General features: G+C 46.6%; 1 protein-coding gene across 1 annotated transcript; it reads left to right on the top strand.

Annotated features, from left to right (window-relative positions):
* The first annotated feature begins 464 nt into the window (after positions 1-464).
* klc2 (kinesin light chain 2) lies at positions 465-13,398 on the top strand. The gene is made up of 14 exons (XM_079757855.1): positions 465-609; positions 1,905-2,152; positions 2,847-3,189; positions 4,559-4,775; positions 5,179-5,368; positions 6,651-6,824; positions 7,222-7,321; positions 8,459-8,508; positions 8,814-8,881; positions 9,635-9,743; positions 10,239-10,379; positions 11,261-11,385; positions 12,811-12,868; positions 13,083-13,398. Exons 2-14 carry the CDS (start codon positions 1,925-1,927, stop codon positions 13,164-13,166), a joined length of 1,887 nt encoding a protein of 628 aa, XP_079613981.1. The 5' UTR covers positions 465-609; positions 1,905-1,924; the 3' UTR covers positions 13,167-13,398.
* Positions 13,399-16,531: the final 3,133 nt, after the last annotated feature.

Raw genomic sequence — 16,531 nt, 5'->3', positions numbered from 1 at the left:
ACCATGTGCCTTAATTCACTTTTAAGTCGCTTTGGATAAAAGTGAATGCTCTATGACCTGACAGTATTGAACTATACGAGGCCACGTATAGATATAGTCTTAACTAATTCCAATAGCCTAGAGTTGTATCAAAATGTAAATCTAGATCTAGGTGGACCTACATCCTGACCTGTAAAATGGGCCTCTGCATCATCAGCTGTAGGATGCACTGTATTATATGGCTCATAACTGCCAGTCACCATAGCTGCCTATTCCCCGTCCTACCACCTCACCACACCGCCCTTGGTAGGAGGCTGCCAATGCTGCTGAGGATGATGAGGATGATGATGATGATGATGACGATGACGCAACCGACTCGGCTTGGCTGTGGATTCTGGGAGAAATTCACTCAACAGCCATCTTCGGGGTCTCGGCTGTCAAGCGGCACCTTTACATTATACAGTAAGGGTCACTTGTCTCAAAACAACAAACCATTTCAGTATGGCCGCTCTTTAAAGGGTTGCACCATCGCTGCAGCAGATAGCTGAAGGGAAGCGAGTCTCAGGCGTTATCGGTGGATTGCTAACGGAAAGCCGCTACCGCCTCTCATCTGGTGCCAAGCGATCCGAGGTAAGAACGCTGCATGTCATTGAATATTAACCGGCTAGCATATCGTGTTGGTGTTATTTGCATTGCATTCAACAGATTAAGTTATTGGCGAGGTCGTATCGGTGTTTACTTTGCCGGAAAACGTGTATTTGGGGAAACGACGTTTAGGATAGCGGGCATTAAGGAAAAGGTAAACAAATGATGACATCGGCTAAATCCGCACATGTTGGCCTTTTTTATATGACGTGTTTTACGATCCATCTTGCGGGGGGAAACGATGAGAAACATGGTAGATGGTCGCGACTGAGCTCCGCGGATGGTGGTGGTCGGGTGGGCGCAAGGTGCTCCGGAGCGTCACCACAACAAGAGCGCTTTGTTCGGGACCAGGAAGGGAACAGGCGCACTTGTTCCCGGTGCACTTGCTAGCTCTAAGCGGCTTCACCCGGAGTCCAAACCAACGAGGGATCCTTTAGGAGACTTAACACCGGGAGTTGTTGTGTATGAGCGTGTTTCTACTGTTTTAATCAGTCTACGTAGAGATGCATGGGTGTTTCTAAATGCATCTTGTCTTTTGGTATCCGCTTGTTGTTAGGAAGGGCCTGACCCGAGAGGTACTGTTTACAAACACCGACAGTCATTTGGTCCAAACTTGGCTTAATAGCTTTGACAGTGATGGTTAATCAACGTTTTAAATCGGTCTTAAAACCAGCTCTCCTCATTGATACAGTGAGCGATGGTCTATATTGTCGGTCACCTTGGGTTTGATCGATCCTCTTCTCTGACTGATAGAATAACACGGATGGCGCCTGTGTCTGGGTGACCTACTTTAAAATAAGAGCTGGTGATTTGTTGATTGGTCATTTTCTGAAATCGATATGAAGATTTCCTCCCAAATGTCAATGTTAAGGTCGGGACTTTAAACGTTCGTGTTGGTGCATTGCAGTGAATGGATGAGGGCGGCCGGGCGGGGTATGGAGAGAGGAGGGTGGCTGAATGAGGAGGAGAAGGCTGGTGTGTGTGTGTGTGTGTGTGTGTGTGTGTGTAGGCACGTGCAGGACAGGTACTCGTCACTGAGCACTGCTATCGGAATGTCACGTTGTATGCAGAGCGGCTGTCTTTCATTGATTATTACTATCATGCTAAGATCCTTTTGAGGTTGATGTGCGCATGCTGCCATCAGTTGGAACTCATCCAAGTTTAAACACTAGTCTCAACATTGTTCGACCGAAACACCTAGTTAACATGAACCGTTCGGGTTGAAAGCACAGTGTGCACCTGTGCTATTTTAACAGCTTCCCCCTGTATTCCTCCAACAGTCAAGTGTACATTTAGGGGGATGTCGACCATGGTGTACCCGCGAGACGAAGCCCTGGAGCGGCTGAGTCAGGACGAGATCGTCCTCAACACCAAGGCGGTCATCCAGGGCCTGGAGACGCTGCGGGGGGAGCATGCCCAGCTCCTCAACTCCCTGCTGGACTGCACGCAGCCCCCCGTAGCCCAGGAGCGGTCGGGCCTGCTGCGCAAGAGCATGGAGGCCATCGAGTTGGGCCTCGGGGAGGCACAGGTGAGTGGATGGGTCGATTTGGTTTTGAGCGGTGAGTAAGTGGTCTAAAGTAGCTCTTTGTACATGAAAGTGTGTCAGCGCTTACTCCTAATTCCCGCACGGCTTTCCCCCTGGGCTATGCTCCGAATCCTCCCTGGGATTCGGGCTATTGTGATACAAACACAGGAATGCTGGTTATTGTCATTGTTGTCCTGGGCTGGTCTTAAAGGGATACGCTGAGGTGCCTGTAAATTGTTTGAAATTCAATATTGTGCGTCCAGAAGAGGAGTACAATGGGTTAGCATTTGCTTTCCGTTAGCCTCTTCCATTGACTTGCAGAGTAACAGTAGCCTAGCTTGTGTTCATGTGAGGGGAATACACTTTTTATTACCTTCCAAGATTCCCAATGTGTTCCGAATAGCCGCTTATTCAAAAGGAGTAGAGTAGCAACACACAGATTATTCAGCGCTATTTTCGTCGCTGTTATAATTACGCAACCTTTGATGTGTCGTTGATGCTAATATATAATCAGCTACTTCTGCGTTGGTAATCAAAGCGGAGTGTGTGTGTGTGTGTGTGTGTGTGTGTGTGCGTGCGTGTGTGCGTGTGTGCGTGTGTGCGTGTGTGCCAGTTTCAATTCACGATTCAAATCGGACTAGAACTTAAAACCAAGTCCCCTCTCTCTCTCTCCCCCCCCCCCCCCTTCCCCAACCAGGTGATCATCGCCCTGTCCGGCCACCTGAGCGCCGTGGAGTCGGAGAAGCAGAAGCTGCGGGCCCAGGTGCGCCGGCTGTGCCAGGAGAACCAGTGGCTCCGCGACGAGCTGGCCAACACGCAGCACAAGCTCCAGCGCAGCGAGCAAAGCGTGGCGCAGCTGGAGGAGGAGAAGAAGCACCTGGAGTTCATGAACCAGATCAAGAAGTACGACGAGGACCCCGCCGCGGGGGCCTCGTCGTCCGACGAGAAGGGCCAGGCTGGGGGAGGGGGAGGGGGAGGAGGGGACGGCTCCAAGGACAACCTGGATGATCTGTTCCCCAACGACGAGGACCAGGGGCCAGGTACGAGGGGTGGGGTCTGGGAGGAGGAGGGGGGCTGGTTTGGATGGGGCTGGGTGGGTGGCATAAGGGTGAAGGGCGTTGGGTTGATTCCCTGCTGGAAGGTTCTGGGGGTTAAATGACCACATTGTACACAGATAGTTTACGTGTAGGCGGCCTTGACCTTCTGACCTTACCGGGTATACTCCTAAATGTCATCCATCTGAAGTTACCTTAAATCTCTTCGATTGAAGTGTCGGCTAATTGATTGAACAGTAATAGAAAGTGTATCAAAATATGGAGCAGTCAACACTCTTTGATCTAAAATACAGTGAATAACAATGTGAAAACGTTGACAGAAAATCTGCACAGAAGGCTTTTCACAGAGAGCACGAGATTAAATTACTTATATAATCGACTCGTGTTTCCTTTGATGGGCCAGACCTATTTATAAAAATCGCTTGCTGCCCAGCCAGGGCCATACCTAGACTCACTGCAAACTGATTTGAATATGTGGACTCTCTCTCTCTCCCTTCCTTTCTCACTCTCTCCCTCCTTTTCCCTCTCTCTTTCTCACTCTCTCCCTTGTCCTCCTCTCTCTATCCCTCCCACCCTTCCTCTCTCCCTCCCTTTCTCCCTCCCTTTTTCCCTCCCTTGTCTTTCTCTCTCTCCCTCCCTTTCTCCCTCTCTCTCCCTCCCTTGTCCTTCTCTCTCTCTCCCTCCCTTTCTCACTCCCTTGTCTTTCTCTCTCCCTCCCTTTCTCCCTCTCTCTCTCCCTCCCTTGTCCTTCTCTCTCTCTCCCTCCCTTCCTCCCTCCCTTGTCCTTCTCTCTCTCTCCCTCCCTTTCTCCCTCCCTTGTCTTTCTCTCTCTCTCCCTCCCGTTCTCCCTCCCTTGTCCTCTCTCTCTCTCCCTCCCTTGTCCTCTCTCTCTCTCCCTCCCTTGTCCTCTCTCTCTCCCTCCCTTTCTCCCTCCCTTGTCTTTCTCTCTCCCTCCCTTTCTCCCTCCCTTGTCTTTCTCTCTCCCCCTCCCTTGTCCTTCTCTCTTGCTCCCTTCTTTTCTCCCTCCCTTGTCTTTCTCTCTCTCTCTCTCCCTTTCTCCCTCCCTTGTCTTTCTCTCTCCCCCTCCCTTGTCCTTCTCTCTTGCTCCCTTCTTTTCTCCCTCCCTTGTCTTTCTCTCTCTCTCTCTCTCCCTTTCTCCCTCCCTTGTCTTTCTCTCTCCCCCTCCCTTGTCCTTCTCTCTTGCTCCCTCCCTTTCTCCCTCCCTTGTCTTTCTCTCTCCCTCCCTTTCTCCCTCCCTTGTCTTTCTCTCTCCCCCTCCCTTTCTCCCTCTCTCTCTCCCTCCCTTGTCCTTCTCTCTCTCCCCCTCCCTTTCGCTCTCTCTTCCTCCCTCCAGCCCAGCCCAGCGGCGAGGTGGCAGCCCAGCAGGGGGGCTATGAGATCCCAGCCCGCCTGCGGACCCTCCACAACCTGGTGATCCAGTACGCATCGCAAGGCCGCTACGAGGTGGCCGTGCCGCTCTGCAAGCAGGCTCTGGAGGACCTGGAGAAGACCTCGGGCCACGACCACCCCGACGTGGCCACCATGCTCAACATTCTGGCCCTGGTCTACAGGTGAGGCCTTATTGTGTATTATGATCACCGTGTGACCACTATTGTTGTTATGGTTAGTACATGAAGTTCATGGAGGTTATAACTTTACTATTGTTATATGGTTATGACCGAATGAAAATGGGACATTTGGCGATTCGATTCAAATTATAGTGAATAAGAGTGAATACTGGTGTACTGCTTATTTATTATAAATAGGTAACATCGATGTGATTATCCAAGTACTATCTCGTCTTAAGACAATATTGAAACCGAAAACTTAAACTTACGTAATGAAACTCCCTTTCTATGCTAACTCTCTCTCTCTCTCTCTCTCTCTCTCTCTCTCTCTCTCTCTCTCTCTCTCTCTCTCTCTCTCTCACACCTCTCTCTCACACACCTCTCCCCCTCCCCCCTCCCCCCTCAGGGACCAGAACAAGTACAAGGAGGCGGCCCACCTGCTGAACGACGCCCTGGCCATCCGGGAGAAGACCCTGGGCCGGGACCACCCGGCGGTGGCCGCCACCCTCAACAACCTGGCCGTGCTCTACGGCAAGAGGGGCAAATACAAGGAGGCGGAGCCGCTGTGCAAGAGGGCCCTGGAGATCAGGGAGAAGGTGGGCTACGGGGGGCGTAACGCTGGACTCGTACACCGTCACATAATAAAGGGACTCCAACAGAATTCAATTTTAAATCAAAAAGATAATTTATTTGAAATGATACAAAACAAGGCGAAACAAATGACCAGGGGTAATTGGTTTACCTGCAAGGGTTTGTGGGGAAAGAATTAAGACAAAGCAAAGTGCCCATGTGAAAGAGTAGAGCATGAGAGTGCCTGCCTCAACCGAAAGGCACCCCAACTGAGGGAGGGTGAAGACCTGCTTATATAACCCCACCCCCAGTACCCAGGTGTGGTCCATCAGGTCGTTAGGACACTGAGCCCTGCCCGTAGTGGCAGCTAGGACCAAAGGAGGCGCAGGTGGTCGTCAAAGGGGAACTGATGCTGGGACTCTGAACTTAGATGTTGGACTCCCTAAGCAAAGAAGCCTTGTTAAGAGAGTTGTAGTCCAACCAGAGACAATTCCACAGATAACAGAGAAATAAAGTCATTTTTGTGTGTAGATTTAAAGGTATTTCAAGATTTTAAAATGCAATTTGTATTTGTGATGCACAGTATTACTATTGTAGCTCAAATGTTGAAGAGCCTTGTTTGGCTAGGCTATTCAAAAGATGATAAAGATTAAAATAGTATAAAATATTACACATCCCATTCTCTGGATGTTCATAACTCGCCCGTAATAAATGACCGCAGCAATAGCTGCCGACACTTGACACACACACACACACATTTATAAATACTAATAACAATAACCACAATGCAGTTTGTCATTCTACCCCCCCCCCCCCCCTCAGGTACCATGAAAGCACCACCAGGACGTGACTAAACTACTGAATAAAACCTAAAAATAGCACAAGAATGTCAATAGATTATCTGGTGCAAATCCCCTAGACGTTTGTTTCTTATCTTTCTGCGCAATATGGTCCCCATGATAGTTCCCACCAGCCTACACACACTGAGCCATTTAAGTCTGTATTTGACCCCGCCACACACACACACACATACACACACACACACACACACACACACACACACACACACACACACACACACACACACACACACACACACTCTCTTGCTTACGGCTGTCCATCGTATTCGATGATGACGTTGCTCCACTTGAGCTGGGTTATTGTGGGGGGGGGGGGGGGGGGGCTTTCGCTATGTACAAACAAACACATACACGCACACACCGGCGCTTGAACCTGCTCAGTCGTTGTAGCTAACGGCCCAAAACGGCGTGTGTTTTTTGTAATCGCTGCATCCATTATAATGCGCAGGTCCTGGGGAAGTACCACCCGGACGTGGCCAAGCAGCTCAACAACCTGGCGCTGCTGTGCCAGAACCAGGGCAAGTACGAGGAGGTGGAGTACTACTACCAGCGGGCCCTGGAGATCTACCAGTCCAAGCTGGGCGCCGACGACCCCAACGTGGCCAAGACCAAGAACAACCTGGTCAGTGGGGGGGGCGGGGGTTTAGACACGATTGTAATTATAATTCAAATTCAATTTCAAATTCCACTTATTTTGCCAAACATGTTTTCTTTCATTTTTTTATCGTTAATGTTTATGTGTTTATACCTTATTGTAAGGCAAGGCAAGGCAACTTTATATATATATCGCCCTTTTCATACACGAGGCAGACTCAAAGTGTTTCACATAGAAACATCGTCATGAAATAAATAATAAAATAGATAAGTAAAATAAAACAAAGGCAAAGTTAAAAAAAATGATCAATTGTACACTATCTGCCTCCATGTTTGTACTCCAAAAAAACGATCAAATCAACAAACTTGTAGGCCCACCACTAAGGTCCTGAGCCCGTTCCCCTCTGCCTCTCTGCCCTCCCCAGGCCACCTGCTACCTGAAGCAGGGCAAGTACAAGGACGCCGAGGCCCTCTACAAGGAGATCCTGACCCGCGCGCACGAGAAGGAGTTCGGCTCCGTCAACAGTACGTACACAGCAGCCCCTCCGTGGTGTCATTAAGGCTCCTTTTCTGAGAACCCACCAGTCAGCTCTTTTCAATTTTGTGAACCGACGGTTAAAGAACGATTTGTTGACGGCAGACATTGTTAATCCTCATCGTAAACTTGCCGAAAAATGGGACTGACATTTTTTGACTGAAATGTTATTATTATTTTTAAATGGGACCGAAAAGAATGTCTTGTATCTAAAAGATAACCGCTGATTACAGAGATGGCGTTACTATCATACACATTGCTCAATGCTTCAGTTTACCTTGAATTAAAGGCATTCACTCCTGTGGTGCGTACAAGCTGGCGATCCGTTGCCTCGGTAACTCAGGGCATTAATCAGTGGCATTCGACGTGCACAAGCACTGTTCACGTTTGCACTGGACATTGCAAAGCTAAGCCAATTAAAACTCTCCCTGCACTTACATGCAGACTATAGTCTGCAAGTCTCGAGGGACTGCTGAGTATTATCCGACGGAAGCATCTGGACAGAAATGCAATTTAAGATTGCTTGCTTCCCGTGAGCAAGGGTCTCCTTTGGGAGATCAGACGGCCTGGGAATGAGGTCGTGCATAGGACTGGAGTGCTGTAGGGAGGCGTTGATAGTGACACCCTCACACACACACTCGCACACCAAACTATGTGCACACACTACGACAAATATGTCACAAGACAAGACGCGCAAACAGACTCACACTTCCAAACGCTTCTGCGATGGATTTGAACGTTTTCATTTATTGATGTTATTTTTAAAATGCAACACTTTCATCTCTGCTATACATAGATCTTATTCTGTGACGGCCCCGTTTAGACCGAGCCTTTGGTGAATCCAGCACCTCCTCATAGTCACATACACAATAAATGTACAAAGCCCAGTAGCCGTGCAGAGAGAGCGCTATGCTATAGCTCACAGCCAGGCAATGTATGGGAAACCCGATCCGTGTGTGTGTGTCGTTGGGCGTGCAACGGAACCGCATGCTCGGCCGTCTCCACGGCGACGCCCCGTGACTCGCCCCGCCCTCACGCGTCTTGGCTGAGGGCTGTGATGGATGATGGCCTCCCTGCCGGCTGCCCTTTCAAATACATCTCTCCCCGTGCCCTCTCTCCCTCCACAGACGACAACAAGCCCATCTGGATGCATGCAGAGGAGCGGGAGGAGAGCAAGGTGGGTCTTTGTGAAGCCCCCCCCCCCCTCCCCCCTCTGCCATCATCACTAGTTGATGACAATATATATATATATATATATATATATATTATTATTATTATTATTATTTATTTCATTTTTTTAGTGGCTGGATACATATTTGTGCATTATTTTCTGTTTGAACATTTTCTATTTGTATTTGTCTTTTTTTGGGGGGAAATTTCAAGTTCTCAGTTACAAAGATTTCTTAAGAGAGAAATGCTGAATAAATGCATCAGGTTTTCAAACTCAAATATAATCGTTTGAATATGGTTTTGCTCTCTCAGGGAAAGCGTAAGGACTGCGGCCCCTCTGTGGAGTATGGAGGCTGGTACAAGGCCTGCAAGGTGGACAGGTGAGGGCACGCCGATAATGAGGATAATATTGTTCATATTGCTGACAATACAGTGTTTGATTATCGAGCGCTTTACAGAGTAATACTGTGAAAATCGACAAAAGACCAAAGTGAAAAGTAGACGAACAGAGATGCAATGCGCCGTTCTTGTATGAGTCAAACCCGAACCGTCCACACACGCATTTCCTCCGCCCTGACTCAGCTCGCCACCGCTGTTTTCTCCTTACTTTGCTCATGGTTTTATCTGGATATTTCCGATAAGCGAGTGGCACAGCACTTCCATGCCTTCCCCTGGTGATCAGCCCTGACCAGGCGGTCAGCTCGGAGCCACTCGGTTGTGGCACATGATGACAAACGGATCCGAGACGACCGAGACCCAATTTACCTTGATAAAACCTGGTAACCGTAGTAACGTCTACGGTTCTCGGGTCGGCTCAGATCCCAGGGTTTGGGGAAGACCTCTACCTCAAAACACGAAAACACAAAGAAAATGAAAACTTCATGGAGCTAGTTTTAGTACGTGAAACGCATGCGAAAGTACGCTGTACATTTGTACACTGTACAAAAGTGAACTCGAGATTTCTTCCTTGCTGATTAAGGGAGTTTTTTCTTGCCCTTTTGGGGTTCAGGGCGTTGACATAAATGTATGGCCTGTTATGCCCTTTGAGACTGTAATGGTGATTGAGGGCTATCCAAATACAATTGAATTGAACAATAACCTTTTGTATGTCTTTTCCCATTCCCTGGTCCTAGCCCTACGGTCAACACCACCCTGAAGAGCCTGGGCTCGCTGTACCGCCGCCAGGGCAAGCATGAGGCAGCCGAGACACTTGAGGAGTGCGCCAACAAAACCCGCAAACAGGTACAGCCCCCCCCGGAGCAGCCTCCTCCTCTGATTGGCCTAGCCCGCTGCTGTCTGCAGCGCGTGGTTGAATCTCATTGGTCACATGCTGTTCAGTTCTCTCTTTGTAGTCTGTTTCCTTCTGTCGCTCTCTCTGTCTCTCTCTCTCTTGTATATAGATGGATTGTATACCTTATAGATGGATTGTATACCTGTGTACCTTATAACATAAGGTACACAGGAAGTTAATTAATAAATATTAATTATTGAGCTTTGGAAAATGGGTAGGATTAACTACGTTTTATACTTCTTCCTACTCCTCTTCAGGCATATCAATTGAATCAATGTAATATCCTTTTTTGTTTTTATTATTTTCAAATAATTTAAACATCGTTTTTGTTTATTGATTTTCGTGCTTGTCATTTCGTTTTGTACTTTTGATGTGTTTTGATATTTGTTGACGCGTCTGAAATAAATGTCATCAATTCAAATGTAATCAATTCCGTTCCCCCCAAGGGTATCGACGCCATCAACCAGAGCAAGGTGGTGGAGCTGCTGAAGGACGGGGGGCACGGGGGGTCCGAGCGACGGCCGGGCCGGGACGGCAGCGGCCAGCGGGGGGACAGCGAGGGCGACGACTCGGCCGAGTGGACCGGGGTCAGTGTCACGCTTGGGGGTCCTTTTGAAGCCAATGTTGACAGCTGTCTGTGGATGTTTGTGCTAAAGGTTGTGTTGAAGCTAATGTTGACCACTGTGACCGTATTTTTATGCTAGTGGTCATCTTAAAGGTGACATGTTATACCACCAGGTGTGAGTGTGATTAGCCGCTACAAGCCGTTTTTAAAATCGGCCTCTTCTGACATCACAAGTGGGCGTGTCCACCTAGACGTCCACGAGATTTTCAAAACGGCTTGTAACGGCTAATCACACACACACATGCTGGTATATTCGTATATATTTAAAGCTAATGTTGAGCGTTGTCAACAGACCTTTACGCTCACGGTCAGCTTAAAGCTTATATTAACCGCGATTAGCTGACACAAATGCTAATGCTCGGCTCAAAGCTAAAGTGGAGTGTAGGGAGCAGATGTTTGTGCTTGTGGCCTTCTTAAAGCTAATGCTTTAAGCTACCAGCTGTTGAGAGGTCAGGACAGATGTTTTTCACTTCCACAAATCCTCTTAACACACGTTGTAGTGGAAGTACAGTCCATTTGTTGATCCTCATTAAAGCTGTCTTGTAGCTTAATAAGATTTCTGTAGTGCATTGGACTTTTGTGTTTTATTGTGCTGAGTGGGAAGATGCTGGCTTGCTCTGAGTTTTGTTGCGAATAAATGCTTTGCAGTGGAGTGCAGTGCAGTTCTGGGTCATATATCAATTAATGTCCCTTTTTAAAAAAGTGTACATTTGGTTAAAAAGGTAATTATAACCAGAATGTGATGTGACAGGCCGACAGATTGGGTGGAGATGTTGCTCTTTCACTCTCTGAATGAATGACAAAGCTTTGCTTCATGAACAACATCCTTTGAACCCCCCCCAGGATGGCAACGGGGCTCTGCGTCGCAGCGGCTCCTTCGGCAAGATCCGGGACGCCCTGAGACGCAGCAGCGAGATGCTGGTGAAGAAACTGCAGGGCAGCGGCCCCCAGGAGCCCCGCAACCCCGGGTGAGACTAACACGCCCCTGTACACCCCGGGTGAGACCGGACCCCCGGGGTCTAACACACCCAGGGTGAGACTGACACGCCCCTGTACACCCCGGGTGAGACCGGACCCCCGGGGTCTAACACACCCAGGGTGAGACTGACACGCCCCTGTACACCCCGGGTGAGACCGGACCCCCGGGGCCTAACACACCCAGGGTGAGACTAACACGCCCCTGTACACCCCGGGTGAGACCGGACCCCCGGGGTCTAACACACCCAGGGTGAGACTGACACGCCCCTGTACACCCCGGGTGAGACCGGACCCCCGGGGCCTAACACACCCAGGGTGAGACTAACACGCCCCTGTACACCCGGGTGAGACCGGACCCCCGGGGTCTAACACACCCTGGTTCAGACTAGGGCTGGCCGATTTATCGAATTTTGATCGCGATTTCGGTTTTAGAGTCAAACGATCATAATTATTTATGTTTATGTTTTATTCATTATTCATGTTTATTTTGTCAAGTCAATTTGATTCTAGCTATTGTAAGTTGGGGGAAAATGCATGGAAAAGATTTTGTTTGTCGTTATTTTTGTTTGTGGTTGTGTGTTTGGGGTCGAAGCCCCTTGTTAATCCCCTCGTAAGCTGCTGTTCACAAGGTACTCACTAGAAGGTTCACATTACCTCCAACTTGTATCAGTCTTAATAAATGGAACTGACGTAGATCTTCTCACTCTGTTGCTAGAAGAAAACGTAATCTTTCGACTGTATACAAGGTAAAATTTGAGGCTGTGATAGTACAGTGGTTGTGTTTATTATACTTTATTATACTGTCCCCTCTTTTTGCTTTTTGTGTGTCATGTCTTCATACACAAAGAAATCTATTTTACTTCAATGTATCATGTATGTAGATCCAACTGGAAAATGTTGACTTAAAATGTGGCCAAGAATCCGTCCATTGGAGAGCTTCTGTTGTTTTACCTCATAATTGAGTTTTTTGATTTTTTTATTTCTTTTCATTATTTTTTTCATTTAATTTTTAATAGAAAGGGCAGAACAGCTAGAAACATATCTGTATATTATTTTAGATTGGAACATTTTCTTTTTGACCATTTTGTGTATTTTTTTAAGGCGAAAATTCAAAGTTCTCAGTTACAAAGTATTTTTTGGGAGAAACATGCTGAACAAATACAACCTGTTTTCAAACTCAAAAATAATCGTTTGAATAGTCGTGATTTCAATATTGACCAAAATAATCGTGATTATGATTTTTCCCATAATCGAGCAGCCCTAGTTTAGACCGGACCCCCCGGTTTAGAGAGACAGCCTCCAGCGGTGACATAGTATATACATGATAGCTCACCAATGTCTCCTAGCCGTCATTAGTGTGCGTTACTGTGTTACCGTGTGGATGTGTGTTAACAAACGTGTTGTGTGTCCCTCAGGATGAAGAGGGCCAGCTCTCTGAACTTCCTGAACAAGAACGCAGAGGAGACCACACAGGTGTGTTCTGTCTGAAGTTCTTCTTTTCCTGTTTCAGAATGCAGAAGTCCTTGTTTCCATTCACCATCTTGTCGTTGTTCAAGGCCAAAAGCAGAACCGTGTCCAGTTATTGGCATGTCGGGTTCCACGTCATTTGTCATTATGAAACACAGTTGTGAAGCCATGTGGCAAAGCGATATATTGATATATTTTCTTGTCTCGTTTATCTGTATAGGAAGCCAACTCCGGCCTATCAGACTGCAGGGGACTTAGTTCCAGTAACGTGGACCTAACAAGACGCAGCTCTGTGATTGGTTAGATGCAGAGAGAAGGTGGGACTAGAGAGAAAAGAGCGGCCCAATGAGGAGAGGCTGTTTTGCATCTGAGAATCAATCAAACACCATACTCTCGACCAAGCTCCAATACCTGAATACAAAGTTTCCTCTTTTTCTTTTATATAACACTGAAGAACAAGAAAATCAAACTGAAATATATTTTCGTCCAATGATCATTGAGGTCGGGATCACACGTAAGGCATCTAAATCCATTACATTTGCATAATATGCAAATAGAGCAAATAAGTAAATATCTTACGACTGCATTGATATGCTGATGATGCCCTGCTTCACAGAGCACAATGCATGAGCCGTTTAATTCTGCTTGCTGAATTCTCTTATTTCTGTGGTGGGATGAGGGAGGGTCACCATAAACAATTTTGCAATTGAATGAATGACACAGGTTAATGAAATATGAATTCCCGGATTGAAATGGCTCATGTGTGATCCCAGAGTCAGTGCTGAGTCCCTGCTGCATCTGCATTATGTAAAAATTGTTAGCGATGATCTGATGTCTTAGAGAACTGAGAGCTGTGACATTGTACGCATGCAGCTTACTAGGAAGTTGGATTTCTACACATGACTGCCCCTTTGTGGTGTCTCGGGCGTTTCGGTTCAGAGAGGGTGCGATAACTGGGGAGGAGGGGAAGCTAACGTGTAGCACAAACTACTTTGCTAATGGCCCACCTGCACATTATCACCGATGTTGAAGCGGCTATGATTCGTTAGACTTTAATGCAAAGGAATAAATAGTGGTTGTTTTTGAAGGAAGAAAAAAATATATACTTTGGATTGTCAAACAATAGCACTGACCGGTTAAACCTCACTTTTGCCTTTTTAGTTTATTTTATGTATACACAGGGTTAAATTATTAGATATTTTTCTTTTGTACATAGTTTGTTTTTGTTTACAGTGTCTGGTTGGTAATGGACCTCATATGAAAAGCTGTAGTAAAACGAGATCTAAAGATTAGTGGGGGGAGGAGGAGAGAAAAAAGTGAACAAGGAAGGAAAATGAGGAGTGTCAAAAAGGACGGAAGTATTAAGGTCAGACCTTTCAGTACCTCAGGCAGGTAGGGGAGCATTTTAACCCGCCGAATAAGCTAAAAAACAAAACACTACCGACCTAGACCCCATCTCGCCATAGAGGTTTCAACCCAGACGGCTACGATGCACGTTTTGTTCCAGTAGGGCGGCCATCTTTAATTTCTGCATCTCAGCGACGTCTGAAAAACAATTCCTAAACCAAACCGCTTTGGAAAAAAGGAGAGGGAGAGCTACATTCTGACAAAATTCCAATATTATGTTTTCAACCAAAAAAATGAGTCAAGAGTTTTGAAATTATTTATGTTTATTTTGTCAAGTCAATTTGATTCTAGCTATTGTAAGTTGGGGGAAAATGCATGGAAAAGATTTTGTTTGTCGTTATTTTTGTTTGTGGTTGTTTGTTTGGGGTCGAAGCCCCTTGTTAATCCCCTCGTAAGCTGCTGTTCACAAGGTACTCACTAGAAGGTTCACATTACCTCCAACTTGTATCAGTCTTAATAAATGGAACTGACGTAGATCTTCTCACTCTGTTGCTAGAAGAAAACGTCATCTTTCGACGGTATACAAGGTAAACTTTGAGGCTGTGATAGTACAGTGGTTGTGTTTATTATACTTTATTATACTGTCCCTTCTTTTCGCTTTTTGTGTGTCAAGTCTTCATACACAAAAAAATCTATTTTACTTCAATGTATCATGTACGTAGATCCAACTGGAAAATGTTGACTGAAAATGTGGCCAAGAATCCGTCCATTGGAGAGCTTCTGTTGTTTTACCGCCACACCCGCTTGGCCGGCTTCTTTGTGTTTAGTTTTGTAGTGGTTTTACTACTGAATATTCTATTGGTAGCCGTTTTGAATGTTTGAATATTGCTTTGAAGGTTGATAATGTGGACTGGGGGGAGATGAGAAGGGGTGAACAGTAGCTGAACACCTACAGAGGATGCATGTTACATACCATAAAACCAGGACCTTGAAACATGACCCAGCGAGTTGATGTGTTAACGCCTCGGAAATTCAGGTTTGATTCGTCACCAAGATGCAACCACCATGACCCCGCCCCTCGCCCCCACCTCCCAAAGCTGAATTTCAGACAATCCAAACGTGGGAACGTCCTCCTTCGTAAAGAGAGGGCCGGTCAGACGACCCCGGGAGGTGATGGGTGTCTAACAAAGGGCCTCCCTGAGCTCAAATGATCCGCCGTCTCTCTGTCTTCTTTCTCTTTTTGGTTGAGGACCCTGTTTCAGGCTGCATACATGTCAACTTGCTGGGGTGACACTTTTGAAGGGCCCGTACGGTCTCTGCTTGTGCGCTCGGAGGGCTCGGAGAGGTAGAACAGGATGTGGGGGGCTTTGTAAGACAAAGGGCTGATGCATGACGGAACGCCTTTGGCCAAATGATTGTGATTGGTTGAAGATGAAAATCATGACGGCGATAATTGTTCAGAAGATTGTCGAGATGTTTCCGGTGTCGGAGATACTCGACAAAAGTGCTTTTACTGTTTGTTTGCAGCAAATGATGTACTTCATTATATTCCACGTATGAAGCATATAGATCTATGTATATATATATATATAGATATCTGCACATCGGTCACTCATAATGTCAATATCAGTAATATCAATGTCACACTGAATATTTTCACTAGACTCTTAAAAGTATCAGTTTTTATTCTCTTCCTTGTCACACACACACACACACAACATTTTCCCGCTGTGTATAATGTTAGATTTGTGTTTTGTTTTCTGCAGATCTCCCATGAAATAAAGAATGTTCTAGAGACCAGAGCAATAGGTTCTGTCCTCTTATCAGAATCTAGAAACCACAGGCAGATACCGCTTCCTCTATATCATACATAGATAGACATATATGTAGTTCATAGAGCACCTGTATGAATATAAATAAGCAAGTAGACCATACTAGTGAAGATAAGTCTTCTAGCCGTGCAGCGGAACAGAAAAGTAACATCCATAATCAAGGTTATGAGTGACCACTGTATCGCCTCTGAAAATATTAACATCAGCACACAATCTCAATGCAATGAAGGTTCTTAAAACATCAAATGGTCCAATTCAGCACTTTTCCTGGTGGTTCTCGTTAACGCCCTCATGCAGTTCAAATGCTTCTATTAATAGCCTTCACGCAGCTACCCAGAAGAAGAGCATGGTCATGGTGGAGGTAAGAGGGGAGATCTGAGAACCGTTGATACGTGGATGTGATGTTATGGATGTGAAGCTGCATTGTTCAGGGAGCGAGTCGTTGCTATATTTTACCATTAAAGTAATCCGCACACACTTTGCTTTGCAA

The sequence above is a fragment of the Pollachius pollachius genome (genome assembly GCF_949987615.1).
Source record: "Pollachius pollachius genome assembly, chromosome: 20".
Taxonomy (NCBI): Eukaryota; Metazoa; Chordata; class Actinopteri; order Gadiformes; family Gadidae; genus Pollachius; species Pollachius pollachius.
This window is presented reverse-complemented; position numbering and strand designations above follow the sequence as displayed.

Coding starts and splice junctions, on each gene's coding strand:
- klc2 (XM_079757855.1), top strand. CDS start 1,925: ATGTCGACCATGGTGTACCCGCGAGACGAAGCCCTGGAGCGGCTGAGT. Junction 5,369..6,650: donor CCCTGGAGATCAGGGAGAAG/GTGGGCTACGGG, acceptor TATAATGCGCAG/GTCCTGGGGAAGTACCACCC. Junction 10,380..11,260: donor ACTCGGCCGAGTGGACCGGG/GTCAGTGTCACG, acceptor AACCCCCCCCAG/GATGGCAACGGGGCTCTGCG.